Source organism: Plutella xylostella, chromosome Z, assembly GCF_932276165.1.
Source record: "Plutella xylostella chromosome Z, ilPluXylo3.1, whole genome shotgun sequence".
Taxonomy (NCBI): domain Eukaryota; kingdom Metazoa; phylum Arthropoda; class Insecta; order Lepidoptera; family Plutellidae; genus Plutella; species Plutella xylostella.
The window spans coordinates 13,258,229-13,277,541 of NC_064012.1; the positions used below are offsets into that span (position 1 = coordinate 13,258,229).

Here is a 19,313-nt window from a genome sequence, read left to right on the forward strand (position 1 = left end):
GTTTAAGCGAAATTAAATGGTCAGATAATGGAACATATGTAAAAGACAACGCTACGCTCTATTACTCGGGTAACCCTGCCTCTCAAAAAGATCACCATCATGGCGTCGGAATCTTAGTTAAGAAAGAACTCGCGAGATATGTAACCAATTTTCTTCCCTTCTCTGAAAGATGCATGCTATTACAGTTTAGTGGACAACCATTCAATATAAATATTCTCCAAGTGTACGCACCGACAAAAGACTCGGAAGATGAAGAAATAGAAATATTTTATAAAGAAATTGATGAAATCCTAAAAAGTATTAAATCCCTGGAAATAGTAATTATTTTAGGAGATTTTAATGCTAAGATTGGAAAAGGTGCAGCTGGCAATACAGTTGGGTCTTTTGGTGTTGGGGATAGAAACAACAGAGGGGATAGAATGCTTCAGTTTTGCGAAGAGAATGATCTCATTGTAACAAATACATGGTACCAACATCCACCTAGACGATTATACACATGGACCTCACCTCAAGACAATGCCGATCATATCATTAGAAATCAAATAGACTACATTTTAATAGACTCAAGATTTAGAAACTCATTATTAAATGTCAAAACTTATCCAGGAGCCGATATTGGGTCAGACCATAATCCCCTAGTAGCAAAAATTCAATTAAAACTAAAAAAAGTTCAAAAACCAACATTAAATATTGGCACTATAGACATAATGAAACTCAAACAGCCTGAAATAAGAAATAAAACCACTGGACATTTAAATAATGAATTATACAAAATTTGTGGCACAGACCAAGAATTTATTAATAGCGATAACTTGGAGACTATTTGGGATAAACTAAAACAAACATTCCTAACAACTGCTAAAGAACAATTAGGATACAGAAAAAAGACCAGTAAAAAGGAATGGATTACAGAAGAAATTTTGAAATTAATGGAGGAAAGACGAAGCTACAAGGGGTTAAATACAAAGAAATATAAAGAAATAGACATAATGATAAGAACAAAAATAAGAGAAGAAAGAGATAAATACTTGGAAAATAAATGCATTGAAATAGACGACTTGGAAAAAAAACACGATAGTCTTAACTTACATAAGAAAGTTAAAGATTTCACAAAAACTAATAGAAGAAATATAAAAAGTAAACTCTATGATGATCAAAACAAACTTATTCTTGATAAAGACGAAAGGGGAAGAACATGGGAACATTACATTGAAACGCTGTTTAAAGATGAAAGGCACTCCATGACTGAAGAACCAAATAACAACTTAGAGGGGCCACCTATCATAAAAGTGGAAATTGAAAAGGCAATCCGAAGTATGAAAAGCGGAAAAGCAGTGGGACCTGATGGAGTACACGTAGAAATTCTTAAACTATTAGACGACAACAACATTAAACTTCTAGTGAAACTCTTTAATATTATTTATGAGTCTGGGACGATACCAAGGGACTGGCTTTGCTCAAATTTCCTCCCCCTTCCAAAAAAACCTAATGCGAAAACTTGTAGCGATTACAGATTAATCAGCTTAATGAGTCATGCCCTCAAGATAATGCTCAAAGTAATTCATCAAAGAATATACAGTAGAATTGACAATAACATTAGCTCTACACAATTTGGTTTTCGAAACGGTTTGGGAACAAGAGAAGCGCTGGTATCAATACAAGTACTGGTTCAGAAATGCTTAGAACATCAGAAAAACGTTTACATATGCTTTATAGACTTCGAAAAGGCGTTTGATAATGTCAAACACAACAAGTTAATAGAAATGCTAAAGAGAACCGACATTGATGGGAAAGACAAACGCTTTCTGAAAAACTTGTATTGGAATCAACAGCTCATATCAAAACTGGTCAGAAAGATCCAAAAGATATAAAGATACAAAAAGGGGTAAGACAGGGTTGTATACTGTCACCTGCACTATTTAACTTATATCTCTAGGCTAGAATTTCGGCTAGGAGGACATTATTATTATTATTAACTTATATTCAGAGTTTATATTTCAAGAAGCACTAGACGATATTAATATAGGAATTAAAGTTAATGGAACATTAATTAACAATTTAAGATACGCGGACGATACAGCAATATTGGCAGAGAGTAAACAAGAATTAGAACAACTTTTAGAACTACTTAACACAAAATTTGAACAATTTGGATTACGTATTAATATATCTAAAACAAAATTTATGATTGTCAGTAAATCAAACATAGAAAGTGAACCATTGTATATTAACAGAAAACCCATAGAAAGAGTAAAAAGGTACAGATATCTTGGTTGTTGGCTAAATGAAAAATGGGACCCAGAGATGGAGATACGCACCAGAATAGAAATAGCTAGAAGTGCGTTTTTGAAAATGGGATCAATCTATACTAATAAAGATATTAACCTAAAACTCAGATGGAGATTAGTTAAATGCTATGTTCTGTCAATTTTGCTGTATGGTGCCGAAGCCTGGACACTAAATAAATCAATAATAGATAGACTTAATGCCTTTGAAATATGGCTATACAGGCGAATACTAAAAATCTCCTGGACAGATAAAGTATCAAATGTAAGAATATTAAAAACTATGAACAAAACCCTTGAATTAATGACAACAGTTAAGAAACGGAAAATTGCATATTTTGGACATATTTACAGAAATTCTAAATATCAAATAATTCAAAATATTATAGAAGGGAAAATTGAAGGGAAAAGAGGAAGAGGAAGGCCAAGAACATCATGGTTTGAAAACATAAAGACATGGACCGGATCAAAGGACATTGCCACACTCAAAAGAATGGCACAAAATAGAAAATTATTTTGCATGATGATCGCCGACATCCGCTAGGATATGGCACCGAAAGAAGAAGATTTGTTCTTGGTTGGCTACTATATACGGTATATACTGGTTTCTTACTTGTTACAAAACTTCTTTTGTTTATCATATATTCATGCTTCCTTATCTCATTAAACAAATCTATGGTGTTGTTTAATGCTTCTCTGTCTATCTTGTTAAGAATAAACGGTGGTAGACCTGTAGCAATCAAATCTATCAATGTACCAGAATCAATAGATCTCCTCATTTCTAGAATCAGCTTCTCTTTTCTCATTGCGTAGTCTAATAAAGATCCTTCTTTATATTTATATAGTAGTGCGTATGTGACAAGACTCCATCCTTTGTTAGCGAATGTTTCACAAAACATGCATTTCCAAGTAGCCCAAGCAGAGTTTAATGTTAATTTATCATTAACCGACTTCAAAAAAAGAAGGAGGTACTCAATTCGTCGGGATCTTTTTTTTTTTTTTATATATTTTTTTATGTATGTTCACCGATTACTCCGCCGTTTATGGACCGATTTTGAAAATTCTTTTTTTGTTGTATTGGGTTGAGCTCCCAGGTGGTCCCATTTTTTTTTCAGAATTTTATCTCACCCCCAAGGGTGGGTAAAGGGGTAAAAACAGGGTATGAATTTCCATTTTGGGCACATATTAACCGATTCTAATGAAATTAAGAATGTAAATATAGTTCTTATAACAAAAAAAAATGATGGTGACCTTGAGCTGATCTGATGATGGAAACGGAAGGCAGTCAGGGGAACTCCTCAACGGTATATAGCAACTACTTCGTGTTTAGGCTTGAATGATTCGTATTGATTAGTAGGACTTTTTGGTATAATTTGCACCTTACTTTTGATTGAAAAATATTGCAAATAAACTAAAAACTATAAAATAAAATAATAATTAAAAAAAATAAAAAACCGACTTCAAAAAACCACTAAAATGTAAGAAATAATTTAAGGTTTACACAAATTCTACTCGTATGTGACAGTACAAATATACCTAAGCAGGAACTGTTCTTTTTTGAAGTTGGTGCCATATTTCTTCAGATTACTTTGTCACCGCACCAACATCAAAAGAGAACAGTTCCTGCTTAGGTATATTTGTACTGTCACATACGAGTAGAATTTGTGTAAACCTTAAATTATTTCTTACATTTTAGTGGTTTTTTGAAGTCGGTTTTTTTTGAGCTATACATTATCTGCACAACTTCTGTCCATAAACAATCTTAATATTTCTATTTTCATTTCATCAGTGTTTACATCAAAGCGAGCGCATTCTTTTTCAAAAACATCTATCCAATAGTTTGCATTTGTATTTTTGCTTGTAAACTTTTCTAATATAAATCTCTCTGCTATGTTTTTTAGGTTAGGTTTGTTTTCCTGAGTTTTATTTTCGAACTTTTCTGTTGTATTTTGTTCATGTTTATATTCTACTTTATTAATCTCTTCTAGAAATATTCCTTCGAACTGAAAATTTCCTTCTTCATCTCTATAAATTTTCTCTAATTCCTTGGTCATAGTAATCCATACTCTTCTCGTTTGGTGTCTTTTTGTTAGAGTATTCTTTATTTTGGTAAAAACACTACTTTCTCGTAGTTCTTTGTGAAAACTGACCGGTTGATATTCGTCCGGGATTTTATATGTGTCATTGTTTTCCGTCGATATTGAGGTGACACAGCAAATATTAGATTTTTCATCAGTTCCTCCAGGTAATATTGTAAATTCAAATTTCAATTTTTCCATTTTTGTAAACAATAATGTCGTTTTATAATGTTATTTCATTTGCAGGAGCCATATAAATCTAATCAAACACAATGTGTTGCTCTGTAAATCAAAGTTTTATTTTTCATTACAAAATATAATAATATGAAATGCTTAAACTAATAAACTAATAACTAAAACACTTCTCACCTGTAAATCAAAGAAACGACATTAAATGTTCGTTATAGAATTATTATGTAGCTCCTATATTTTAAATAAAACATACAATAAAATTTTTCACTATTACACTAAACTTCAACTTCCATGTTTCTGCCATCTGTCTTGATGACATAAACAACCATAAAGAAAATTATTATTTTTCTTTACATATATTATATATTACATAGTATGCAGCGAGTCGATGTGATTTTAGTAAAAATCATGAGCGTCTGTTAGGTAAGTTAAAACGGAGATGTGAATTGGAACGGAACTTTCTGCAGCCTTACTCCCAGCGATGAGTGGCTGAATCGATTTCAACAAGATCGCTGATTTCGCACTCCCACCGCACATTTTTGCGGCTCATTGTGTTATGACGTCACGCAAACCGTTCAGTGAAAATTATAGCGTTACTAAGCTAGAAATTTGCACCACGAGCTCATCATGAGCTCAGCACACAGAGTAGATTATATGTCAAAGTTGCGACTCAACGCCTCTTTGAAAAAAGTTCCTATTCTTGCAACGCAAAGCCATTACAATGGCTATTTTTTCCTATTTTTGTAAGAAAAAGAGCCTGTAATTACACCTACAAAGTGATGTGAAAGTAGTAATTGAGGATACGTGAGGATTGCAAACCAGTCTCCCTGGACATTTAAAGCATATTTAAAGGAGTTGACGGACAATTTGATTGAAGACTTTAGCTTCATGAAACTAGCTGATTTGAGCGTAACAAATAAGGTGAGTATCCACGAACATAATAGAGGTACATGTAAAAGTTTCTTCAACTAAAGGCGGTGATCCATTCGCGAGCAAAACCTCCAATAACCTCTAAGTCCGCGGTCTAAAAAACCTCCAACGATGTTACAAAAAGCACGCCACGACTTTGCCAATGATGAGAGTAGACTGTTTGGTTCGCTAATGGATCACCAACGAGATTCGACAAGCCAACAATCTATACCGTCGCCTCGCCAGTGGATGACCGCCTTAACTCTCATGTTCTTAAGGCATGAAGAAGAAGCCTTAAAGGAAATATGCTTCAAAACAAAGACAAACCTTCTTTTACCATTGTTGTAGTCCTATGGCACCCCAGAGGTGTCATAAAATCTGCCACCTATCTATGTTAAAACCACCTATGTCTGGTCTCGCTCCAGCTAAGTCCAGTGGCTAACAATATATACCTACTAATAATAATAATAAGATAAACCTTCCTATACTATCATAATGTCTGTAACCTAAACCCCATGATATCTACTAACCAGAATTTTGGTATTTGTAGGTTTTTACTGCGTTGCAACTGGCTCCAGACTGGAATTTATAACCAAGACTAAATATTCAAGTGCCTATGTGAAGTACCTACTTAACAACAAGTTGTATTAAGATCTTATGAAGTTAATACCTACATAAGAAACTAAATTGGCATATCATTCTGCTACTGAGTAAGTCACTTAAGCTGATTTCAATTTATTTGTAGCAAAAAAGATATGAAATACTACCCTAGCACAAACACTTTAATTTTATGATGCACTGACAGTATGAAAAATAATTTACTTGGCTTGCTTATCTAGATTCTATATCTATAAAATATTATTTGATTCATCTGTTTTCTAAGTACCTTAGGATTAAACTGTAGTGCTGCGGTGGGTATCTTTTGTAGTTAAAAAAATATACCTATGCTGGCTCAATCTCCACCTACTACAGAAACAAGACTATCTATTCTTGGACCAACAGAACGCCTATCTCAGCTATTGGAACACCCAGGCTTGTTGCTCCATTTTACTCGAGAGCTAGGCTGGCTGAGCTAAAATTAAGGGGATATGTACAAAGGTTCCACTCAAGAGAGCCACGTACAGGAGCTTCGCCACCTCTCAGAATAGAATAGAATAGAAAATCTACTAAATAAAGTTGTATCAATACCTTGATAGTACAGTCAGCAATAGATATTTATGCCACCACAGCAACAAAAATTTAATCCTCATGGGTGGAATAATAATATTTTATCAATACTTACTAACTTAAGTATTACTTACCTTAATATTAGTTATCCTTATTTTTCATGTTACATAAATATTACCTATCAATTGTCATAATATCTAAGGGCTTGCGTTGGGGTGGCATACATATCTCTTTGGCTGACTGTACAATATATTATTATTATATCCTAACCTATAGAATTACTATTAATCTATATTTCTATCTTATTTCAGATAATCAGAAAGCAGTTTTTTAGCTAATAGAAGAGAAGCTTATGCTTGATATTTCAGAACACTGATAATAATTGTGATGTGATTTAATATATGATACTTAATAAACACAAAATACAGCAAAAACCATGTTTCATTTCATTATTTAAATGTTGATGTTGCACTTGACTAAGAGGTCATTCATGATACTATTGATTTATAAAGGCTTGATAGGAAGTATTCCTTCTTAAGAGTCCGGCAATGATAACATTGCAACATGGAAGAAATTGTATAAGTAACATTGTAAGTTGTACTTTTAATATATGGATACCTACCATATCCTCCTCATTCCTTAGCAGACTTGAGGCCCTGTATACTTACTTTTACCTGTTGCAATGTAATACCCTTGTAATCACCTACTGAGTAGAGTGGCAAGACAGTACTCTTGGCTGATCTTAAACCATTCCGTGGATCACAATTTAACAGTGCTCAGCGGAGGACACTGTCTCGGGCCGCTCTACTTGGTGGTGTAATCAGGGTGTTAGCATTATCTGCTTTATGAAGATTAGGTAGACACATTTTTTATGTTTAAAGCAGGGTTTACTTACATGATAACATTGTGTTTTTACATAAGCAGACACTTGGTCCATGCATAATGTTACAACTCTTATTACTAGTTATTACTGCTTTTTCTTAGAACTGCTTTAAACATAAAGAATAAAAAATAAAACAGCCGCATTCAACTTTTAATATGATTAATACATTACGAGTAATCGTTTATAGAGTTTACAATGCATGAGTCTAATAAGTACACACCTAAACTATGATCACTTACGACTTACGAACTTTTGGATTTCGATATGATTATGGAATTGTATTAAGTATGTGGTTGAAAGCACGATCTTAGAGTATGGGTTTGCACTTATTATTCAGAAATATTATCACGGTACAAGATATTTTCAGTATTTCACTGTAATTGTAGGTTATGTTGAGTATTTTTTCAATAAATTTCCGCCTTGAGTTAAAACTTTCACAAGATATTTCCTTGGCTATACGGTGACACGCAACGTCTTCTTCTTCTTTCTGTAAACAATGATTGATAGTTTAATATCTATAACTTTGTAACAAATTATCGTAATATTTTATCGGTCTATTTTATAAATCGAGTCGATCTGAGTCTGCAACTTAACCACTCCATCAGAATACTATACTTACGTCATATTATTATGTATTTAGTGCACAAATATCTATTTAAATAAGGAAATTCCATTTGTAATTTTGTTTTATCATTGTTATTGTATGTTGTATGAATGAAGTGGAGGGAGTGTTTTCACAGGTTCACAGAGTATTTTGATTTTTAGTTTGAATGCGTTCAAAAGCCCCTAATTTCATATTTTAACGTTTACAAAGTTAAGTTTTTGTGAATAATAAGTAAAAAATGGCATGAGTGATGACTTTAACCTAGTGTTTAATAAGTATTTTAATTAATATTTTACTAACATTGAAAAAATAAAAACATTATATGGACTGATGATTAACGGATTTCTTATTTCAAGCTTCGCTAGTACTTCGAACGCACACCAATTTTTTCCTTGTCAGAGCGAGAAAAAACACAAGATCTTATACAATTTTATAGAGCGACATCTCTTTCTTTCACCTCTATTGAAATACGGAACGCAACATCGGCCTGATATCGGCTTACTTCGGCTACCGTTTCAAAAATAATCACTAGTCGTTTCTTGATATATTTTCTATGTTGTCCCTGGTCCGCGGCTCAGTCAAAACCGAGGTGGTGGTACCAACTGAATCGGCCTAAATTTTTCAACTGAGTTTTAATTGGCTTTTTTGGATAGCGACTATTAATCGCTGGGAGTAAGGCTGCTGTTTCTTACGCCAACTATGACACGTGTTTTTGTGTTAGTACTATCATCGCGATCAGATCGCACTCTAATTGGGAAAGGTCATTGTCCACCAGTAAATAACTTTATAAATAGGATGATGATTAATATACCCATTGTAGACAGCTCTAACGCTTAGCTTAGTTCAGCTCTTGTGGCTTATTGTCACAATAAGCCGGTTTATTATTTAGGGTCACTTGCACCAACATATTAAATCTCGATTAAGTGTTAAATTTTATATGGACTGAAGTTTCTTAAATCGACATTTAACACTAAATCTAGATTTTATATGTTGGTGCAAGTGGCCCTTAGTGATGTTCTAATCAGATGATTATACTCAGATTCGTCATGTTGTTGCCAGCATCCGCAGCTTGTGAAGCAGGGTGCCACTATTGCCACTCTCTTGGCCAGTATATCCCGGGACGAATGCCTCGTCACTGGTGTGAAAATCGACCACATGGGCGTCATTCAAGGTAGCCACTTCCTATTTATGTGCTAATGACAAATCATCATACCAGTCTAGTCACTTACCATAATTTCCATATTTACAACCTCATTCAATTTACTGATTCCGTATGATCATCACCAGCCAGCCTCTATCAAGGACTAGCGCCCCTACGTAAGGAGGCTAAAAAGGCTAGACATAATCCTTTAGGTTACCACTAATCGTGTAAATGTTTTTAATAGTTTTGATACTTTACCTGAGCGAAAGAGTTTCAGAAACTATTGATATCACGTCGATTAATGGACGGCCCCTTACCTTGGAATTATATCCTTCTAACCTTGCCGTGTTGTGTTCAACATCCAAATTTGGTACTGCCGTTCAATTTGTTATCAGTAGTTCAAAAATTTTGCTATTTGCAATTTACTAGGAAATAATGTACCTATATATTATTACCTTTCCTATAGGCGTACTTTACAGCCGGTTGCGGTTGTGTCATTAACATTATGATACTTGTTAAACACATCCCGCATTTCAGACACGGAGTGGCCGCTGCGTAGTTTGCCCGAGAGGGAAGAGCCCCGACCCCCGCCCGGGGGCTACAATGGCCGGTCCCCGCACTGCGAAGCCGCCGCCGACCTCGCCGGCTCTAGGCTGTCCAAGGTCTACCGCCATTGTTTATCAATAAGCTTAATGTTCTTTTCCGTTAAATCATGATTACTTTGACACAAGTGCCTGTCCCGATGAGGCATTTGAAGAGCGATACTACCCGAGATACTGGAGCTACATTTAAATCTTTCATGCGCACGTTGTCTACTTTCCTATTTGATTTATTTTCTTTAGGAATTATACCTACATAAATTTTACCGTCCCGAGTTCCATTTTTTGTGATCTATATAAAGTTCCCCACCGGACTTTTCTGAACGGAGCTTAATTTCCTTGGATGTCCATCGTGTTTATTAGGTCCACTTCATCGAAAGGGAGTTTACTTACCTAAATTAATAGCCGCAACTTTTTTCAAATTTACTAAACAGCAAACAAATAATTAATAATAATGGCTTTCTGACGAAAAGATAAAAAGAAATAAATAACAAATTGACTTTATTATGTGAACAAACTAAATTCTTCAAATGAAAACAAACTAAATTCTACAAATGAACACTATTAGTGATGCTGCTGGCTTGCTGATGTAAAGGTGCAGAAGTATAATTATACTCGGTTTTTACTTGTGAAGTTGGGAAGGCTGTATTTACAAAGTGAAGTCTATAAACAAAGAGACTCATTCTATATTTAAGACTGCATAGGCCTCATAATAAGGCGTCGTCAACACACTTCTCCCCTGGGGTTAGTGGGCAGCCAGCCATCGCCAGTTGGGGTGCACCGCCTCCACCAGTAGCCGCGGTCGGAGCTCGGGTCCACCACCAGCACCACGCACAGCACCATCGCCAAGCACGAGGTCAAATTTGGCCTGGTCGAGTTCGGCCTCCGTGGTTTCAGTCTCGAGTTGTTTCCGGCGCGCTTCTATCGAGATCAATTCGGGAGCTAGCCCTCGATGAGTTTGATTGTTGGCTTTCGTGAGGGTTGTGTCGACGTCGTTGGTCATCCTGTGACGTCTACTTTCAGTTTAAGCCTTTGACATGGTACTTATACATTTTGTTAATCCTCTTTATACCTCTAATTTTGTTGAATCGAAGGACCAAATATTACTGATGCTGCTGGCTAGCTGATGTAGAGGTGCAGAGTAATAATTAAATCGGTTTTAAGGTACTATTCGCGATCGATCGCGGCCATGCGCGGGCTACGACTGTCATCGCAACTTATCTAAATGCATTTATTACACCTCGTTCAAAATCACTTTTCATATGAAAACTAATATCTTTCGGTTGGAATCCTCGTACATTTTCTTTCAAACAGTTGAACATGGTCGTATACGTACTCTGTAGCTTGTTAACCAATAAAGCGTATACAAAATGTGTAACTTTCGTGAGCTCCGCATCAGAACCGATATCTCCATGTATTGTATAAAGCTGTGTATAAGGTTTTGGTACGACTTCAAACGTTCCTTCTATAAAAAACGTCTCCATCCTTTCAATATAGCTTTTGCACTGAAGACTTATTTTTCTGAAAATTGTTGCAGATATTTAATAAAGTACCTAGTATTGTACTTAATGTAAAAAAGTCCAGTGTCTACTGTATAAATTCAACAGGTGATTATAATAAAGAAATAGTAAGTATATTATTAAAATAGTTTAATAAAAGTTTGAATGTTAGGATTTTTGCAGTTCGCTAAGAAATCTGATTTCAAAGGTTTCGGTAGGAAATCGTGACATTATTTTAAATAATAAAAGTAAAATGATTTTTTCATTGACTTATATATTACTAGCGTAAGGACAGGCCCAACCGCTCTAGAAAATGACACCCTCGCGTTGGCCCTAAAACCTCATAAATCTGTCATAATTTGTATGAATTTAGGGCCAGCGCGCGGGTGCCATTTTCTTTTGACAAAACGTTCTGACGGGCGTATCCTTCCTTTTGAAATCATTGGATTTTTTCCTTTTTACCTTCTGAATATTTTTCTAAAACATGTTTTTTTTTTGAAGGTGGTTTTGTTTTCTTTTTAAATTTAGATTATAGAATTATAATAGATAGAATTTTAAAATTACAATTGTCTTTTTCTTTTATAAGAACAGCGTCCGGCATTTCACCCTCTTCCAATTGATCTCTGCGTAACGCGGGTCATTTGAACCCTTTCACGAGTCCATTCGAAACAGCGATATTTCGCCACCATTTAACATAATGCGAGACTCGACAGCTAATAATGTCATCTGCAAAAGACCACCTCTACAATTAACTTCGCTGGGAATATTATTGTCTGGGTGTTTTCTGCCGTAGGTAGATGCTTCACGTGATTCATCAATCGCGTGTATCCTGTTCATCCGGTTCGATACTGCATTGACAGCGGATATTTTATTATTGTACTCGTCAACTTGTTTAACGGTGGGATAGATACAAACCACGTCACCATCAGCAAAGTCCTCTGTTAACGGGATCCTTCGTCGTTCACACAATATCTCTAATTCTGCAGTAGTTAGCTCTCCAAACCGTAAATCATTATGAAGATCTATAAAATTCTGGTCATTCCGATGTCGCATATTTATTGTCAATTCACAGAAAGAAAATTGGTGCCATAAGCTGACTTCTGCGGAACACCAAGCTGGTTGAATGAAGCACCAATTTCCTTTCACAGGTGGCAGCTGCATTATGTCACCAAATAGCAGTATATTCAACCCTCCAAATAAGAGATAATTGTCTTACTCTCTAATTTTTAACCCTCCGGAATTCTAACAGTTATCCGTTTTTGACATGTCAGAGATCACAAACCTTTTTTCGCTGGGTACTTTTTTCAATAGAAGTCTGAACATCTGAGTCTATAATATATTTTTTTGTGAATGTATTGTGTGATATTTTAGGAAAATTATAACAGAGTTTGTTTCAGCGATTCATATATTCAGTAATAGACAAAACAGAAGTATAAACAAACTTTATCAAAAAGGCCAAACACCACATACCTCCCCTCTCCCCTACTATTTACAAGGTTATAATATATAAAAGGCAAATCACTATATAACCGTTTGCAATAGAATCCAACAATCATGTAAACAAACCAAATTGTCACGATTACTCCGTAATCACATACATTTGACGATCAATTATGAACATAGTCTGATTTCAACGAACGCACCATTGTTTTCACATTATCTTCAACACGATTTAACTTGTATTTATAAGTTAAATTTGTTAAAACATTTGCAACAAAACAATACGCTGTCAATGTCAGTCCGTCATATTTGTTTACATGATTGTTGGATTCTATTGCAAACGGGTATACAACATCTAATTAAACAAACGTAACTAACAAATCATTAATAAACAAAATTACATAATCAATAACACACTATAAATCTTAACCATTAATCTTTATACCTAGGATTTGGATTCCTAGTGGAACGCACTGGCCGTCCACCGTCGCCTACTGGTGGTTGAGGCGCAGCGTCGCCTCCACTCTCCTCCCCCTCTGTAGCAGAGTCAGGAGCAACATCGGCTGGTCTTTCAACAGGGGTACAATCATAGTATGGACCGTCATCATCATCATAATTATCATCCAAAACACCATTATACTTTAAAATATGATCCAAATGCTTCCTAACTTTCATTTTAACATCGGATATGTACACTATATACATCATGGCACCAATTCTCTCTTCGAGTGTACCTAGTTTCCATCCTGTTTTATTGCCATTATTTTATTTTTTCAACCCAAACCCGGTCTCCAATAGAAAAAATTATGGTCCTATGGCCACCGTAGTGTTTACACTGCGCCATCTGTTGCGCCGAAACATTTCGTTGCGCTTCGGAAGACAGCGACACTGCTGCGGTCGACCACCACAACCACAATTTTATTAAGTAAGGCGCTCTAAATAAAGAGGGGATTTACCTACAGTCAGTAATAATTACGTACCTTTTCATTACAAAAAGTGAAAAATACAAGTAAAGAAAATATGTTAATTAAAATATCTAATCATTACTAATATCATCATCATCAGCAGTATCTTCATCATCAGCATCTCTGACATGAATTATTAGAGACTCTGTAACTCTGTCAATGAAATTGTCGAGAGTGCACATCTTATCTTCCTCTTTGATTATGTGGCTGATGCATTCTTGCCATTTCTCAGGAGTAACATTTCTTATACCTTCCAGTAATAGTTTTTTAACTTCCGTCATTTTGTAACTTGTGTCTTGCGACATGCCCCTTCACTTGAGCCCACACTTATTCTATAGAGTTGAGCTCACAATGATATGGGGGCAGTCTAAGCACAGTAATGCCTTGTGCTGCGGCCATTTCTTCCTCAATAAACTTTTGGTAGTTGTGTTTCTCCTGACCCACAATTTCCAACAAATACACTTTTAGCATTTTTCTTCAAAATTTATATTTTTAGAGGTCAACCACGCTTGGATATAACCTTTTTTCCATGCACTTGTTGGTACTTTTTCAATCTTCCTTGAATGATAGCATTATCCAAAACTACTACCGAGTTGGCTTTTAATTTTGCAAGTATTTCTGTGAACCACTCCTCAAATAAATTTTATACTCTTATTGTTTCTAATAAGTCTCAAGACGAAAGTCTTTGATCAGTGTGTCCTACCGGTTATGATCTATGGGGCTGAAACGTGGACACTTACAGTGGGACTGGTTCACAAACTGAAGGTCACTCAGCGAGCTATGGAAAGAGCTATGCTTGGAGTCTCTCTGAAAGATCGCATCCGGAACGAAGTAATCCGACAGAGATCTAAAGTCACCGACATAGCTCACTGAGTTAGTAAGCTTAAGTGGCAGTGGGCTGGTCACTCGAAGAACCGATGACCGATGGGGTAAACGTGTTCTGGAGTGGAGGCCGCGACTAGGCAAACGTAGTGTGACGCCCTCCGGCTAGATGGGGTGACGACTTGGTAAAATTCAAGTTTATCGAGGAAAAAAATGTTAGCAGAAACTCTTTCTCACACTCCACCTACATCTACATCTAAAATTTCGTATCGAATCCTGTGACCGCTGCACTGCAGTGTTTCGAAAAGTTATTCCGGTTCAATTTCCAGTGTGCCTTTTTCGATTTTCCCTTTGTAAAAAAGGATGGTAATTTATGTGCATATTCCTCAGTCCGAAATTATGCCATATGTTCTTCAAATAAAAATGGCACCAGTCTGTAGTTAGTAATCACCTTATTTTCTAGTGGGGTCAAACCTTTTTCGATGTCGATAGCCTCAAAATCTGGAGTACACGTATGCAGAGACTCTCGTTTGATTTTAGTGAGGGTTGGATCAAGAACAATGGTATCATTCCAAAATTTTGTGGCACAGACACGCAGTGTCTACACCTAGACTGAAGTCTTTGATTTCTTATTAACCCTATTTATTCGATGCTTTAAAATCTTCCCTCCATGTGAACTTTCAATAAATTGAAATCTGCCCCGCTGACTATCATCAGCTTCCACCTTCTGATTTTAACTGGTCTAATCTCACGGATCGAGAATATAATACGTGATCGAATTGACATATATCACATTTGCACTTGATTCTTTTTGTGACAGCATAATATATTGTCTATTAGGGTCATCGCTCATTAGAGCCACCCAGCACCCACCCCGCACCGCCTCGTCGCACGTCGTCCACTCGTTATCGACAGGTGGTCCACGGGTGATTTGATATACTTGAGTATTTTTTTAAACTAGGTACGACAGTTGTGAGAGAGTCATAATTATTTATTCTTACTTACTAAAGGTACATACAAGAGATATCAGGTTTTGATTCGATGTCTTACTAGGAGTGGGTAGTCACTGTATTTTTCGTTGAAGAGACTAGCTCTTCTCGTGTTTGGTTTTTTAACGGTGTTGGTGTTTTAACGTTACCGTCGCCAGTACCTGCCTTCCCGTGGCGCACCGCCTCGTACTTGGCACGGGTTTAGTGACGAGACTACCTTAACCGAAATCGGAAAAGGTTTTGATGGTATTTTTAATTTCGTTGATTCCTTCAATGTTTCCAAGATTATCGATTAACATAAGAAAAATAATAAATACGTCGAGTCGAATAATCAGCCTACAAAGATCAAGATAACATTGTATTTCTCTCTACATATATTATACCTATGAAATCCGAGATCGCCTGTAAACATTGTTGTTTTTCTTTTAGGTATTAATTTATTCACGAAAAAGTATAACAATATATTATGAAATAGTAACTTAAGCCTAATAATAATGAATGTTGCAAACTAAACTACCTATATATTATACAAACTAAACCTATGTACATATAACTAAAACTATATGTAGAACAGGCCTTCTAAGCCTGGTCCCTGTGGGAGGGTTCCCAACACGCTGGCAACATTGCCCCGATGGATCACCAGAATCAGGCGCTGGCGGAGGTACGCCTCGGCTCGTTTGTCCCCTGAGACGTCTGCGAGCCGATAAGTGATCTCTTTGACCAAACTTTTGGCATCCGGACCCCATGGCCCCATCGTTTCAACGCCAAACGGGAGAAATAAGTATGTGCTGTCGAGCGACCTGTATTTCTTCCGTTATAGGTTTTCAGCAGTACCAGCCGCCGCTCCCGCGGCCCTGGATGTGTGTGGGATGTGTGACGCCGCCAGTGTCTCGACGCACGTGGCATCCCACACTATCGACCTCCCGTGTGCCCAGGGAATGAGCGACATCCCGTCGGGCCTCTTACCGTCGTCGCGAATGATACCGGCAGGTTCCAGCACCGCCGGAGTGTTGACTGACACTAGGGCCCGGCGCAGGATGTCGTTCAATGCCGCGTGGCGGGACAGGCGGCCGGCACTGCGTCTGCAAGAGAGGCCATGGTGGCCAAGTTGGTTGACCTCCGCTCCGCACGGGCAGTGATGGGACTGAACAATTTTCATGCCAAGGCGAAGGCCGATCGCCGTCTGGAAAGACCTGTCGTCGAGGAAGGTCCCCACCTTCGGCGAGGGCAGGGCATGGAGCCAGAGGCCTGACTCGCGTTCAGCCGTCGCCAGGAGTCTTGCCCTCTCTGTATTGTTGGAGCTCGTCTCGAGCAGTTGTCTTCCTGAAGACAGGCATTTGGGCTCGTCCCACAGACGTTGCGAGTGCGGGTTTTCGGGCAGTGCCTCACGAGGGCAGATCGACTGCCATGCCTCCTTGGCTCCACCACAGCACGAGACCTCAGAAACACCCAAAGATGGGTGAATAATTTTATTATACAAGGCCAGTGTTCTGTGGGTTGAAGACAAGAAGGCGGGCAGGGCTACGTCCGACACCTTTCTGACACCGATGCCGCCGAAACGGATGGGTAGAGAGGCCTGGAGCCAGTCGATGATTTTGTATAAAACTTATTTTTGTTCGCCATGCTTATGACAGTTCACTTTTCATAATTTTATTTTTCGGTAATTAGTAGAAATATTATCGAAATAATAATGATAATTGTTTTTCTTAGCCCTGTGTCCATAACCTATAATAAACATAAGTAGGTACAGCAATAGGGACAGTTGCCCTATGCAGAAATGGTTAAGTTTCGGATAATGCATTATAGGGTTCAATCGACTGGAAATGCCGAGATTTAAGCTGATTCCGCGGCAGCTCCCGCTGTCACTGTGGTGGACGCTAAATGTGATTGTGCGAATGTGCACACGCAAGTAGCGTCCCACAGTAAACAGCGGCCTTTCTCCCACGGAATCAGCGTTAAGCGGTCTGGTCTGTTCCCGTCCGAACGAGACAACCCCCTCAGTTCGAGAGCACAGGGGATACCTGCTGATGTTAGGGCTCTTTTTACTATGTCGTTCAACGCTTGGTGCCGGGAAAATCAACCCGCGCTCCGGACATAGTGAAGCCTGTGTCGACCCTGCCCTTTGACATCCGTCACGCAAATGCAGCGATTTTAGTGTTCAGGATAACCTCTCTCTTTCAAAACGGCGTCATAGCTATCTGCCTGTCTCCTGTGGAACCAAACAGGGGCTGTTCTTGCGAAATACGTTAGTTTTGGAATTGAAAGGCAGCTACGCAGAATAGTTAAAGCGATATGGGCAGACACGTGTTTTAAATAGGGTAGGTATAGTTCCTTTCAAAGTTACACTTTTTGAGTTTAGTGTGCTTGGAAGCCCCTAAGATTTGTCTTATCCAACAACTTGATACCTGGCAGCTTAGACCAAATCGTGTGCCATTGTTGCTCGTTGCCTCTGGTGTGAACAACAAAAATTTTTGAGGATTTAGTTTCAGTCCTAATCTGTTAAATTGTGTTATCAAAATTTCTGTCATTTAAGACCTAAAATTTTATTCACTTAAATATTTTAAATTTGATGGTCGTTTCGGTTGCTTTGCTTCAGAATTATTTACACGATTCTTTGGTCCAGTGTTCCCTCATCAGGGCCTTGACCTTCACCTTCTTTACTCGCTAGTAGTTCTCTTTTACCCGGCCATTGACATAGACAAAATAGGTCAAGTCCAGATATTTTTAAACTTTCAACTCCTACTATGAGAGAAAGAGAAGCAGATATACAGTTCATTTACTCATCTGTCAGTGTGTGAGTGAGAGTGTACTTGCAAAATCAATAAAGTACTGACTGATGCAAGTTCTGCATGCCATCCTAAATGCTATTTCCGTTCAATTTTATATTTTACGACGGGTGCATAGGGATCAGTATAAAATGCAAAATGATACGCTAACTGCGGCTCCTACTGTGCGCAGGAAACACAGCCTTCCTGGCTGTTTATGTGCTCCGAGTGCTGATGCGGCTTGATACATGCGGACATTTTAATTTCCAGTTTCCGTCAAATGCGTTGGCTGAAACAAGAAAATTCTCACTTTCATTTTCTTCTAATATTTTTTTTTATATAAAATTAAATACAATGTTTCTTTTTGAAACTGTATTATTGTATTGTATAAGATATACTTACTTCGACGATAGCCCCAGGGAAATGAACTCCATATTTACAACATCAAAGGCTGATATATCACTACGCACAGATAAATGCCAGTGGACAGATCGAGCTGACATTGGCCAGTAGCAATACTGACGTAAGCCACCGGAAAAATATTTTTTGTACATTGATCACAAAGGCGATAATCTACCTTTTCTCCGCAGTGATAAACCTTAATCTATAGCTATATTTGCCACCGACACGCTATGTTCAAGAAATTTACCAGGCATATTCACTAGAAATACTCACAAGCAATCATTTATTTCAGACTTTTGCAATCCTGTACTTGCTGTCGAAAGATTTGTCGAGTAAAGTTGACTTGTTGGACGAGACGTATCATTTGTACAAACATGTCCTCCTAACAGTCGAAGACGAGGTGAGTACAGCACTAAATTGCTCAGGAAAGACGACTATGTTAAGGACCATATCGAGGGCATAAGGCATATTGTGGTCATAGCCCTGTGAATGCTCAAATTTAACCCACTTGTTATTAGAAAATTAAAACTTTCCATTGTACCTCTGCTTATAATTACATGCGCAGATGATCCG

The 19,313-nt window shown here is 37.4% G+C and overlaps 1 protein-coding gene and 2 long non-coding RNA genes across 3 annotated transcripts in view; 2 read left to right on the forward strand and 1 right to left on the reverse strand.

Annotated features, from left to right (window-relative positions):
• LOC105388275 overlaps window positions 1-19,313 on the forward strand; it is a 251,699-nt gene that overhangs the window by 123,841 nt on the left and 108,545 nt on the right. The window contains exons 14-16 of the mRNA XM_011559157.3: window positions 9,178-9,289; window positions 9,797-9,921; window positions 19,033-19,140. Coding sequence (XP_011557459.3) covers window positions 9,178-9,289; window positions 9,797-9,921; window positions 19,033-19,140 — 345 coding nt within the window. The remainder of the gene's footprint in view (window positions 1-9,177; window positions 9,290-9,796; window positions 9,922-19,032; window positions 19,141-19,313) is intronic.
• Window positions 5,370-7,949, forward strand: LOC125491225. The gene is made up of 3 exons (XR_007268195.1): window positions 5,370-5,476; window positions 6,015-6,174; window positions 6,943-7,949. It is a non-coding gene; the product is annotated as an uncharacterized LOC125491225 (long non-coding RNA).
• On the reverse strand, window positions 7,657-8,805 carry LOC125491223. Its single transcript, XR_007268193.1, has 2 exons — window positions 8,134-8,805; window positions 7,657-8,001 (listed from the first exon to the last, which is right to left on the reverse strand). It is a non-coding gene; the product is annotated as an uncharacterized LOC125491223 (long non-coding RNA).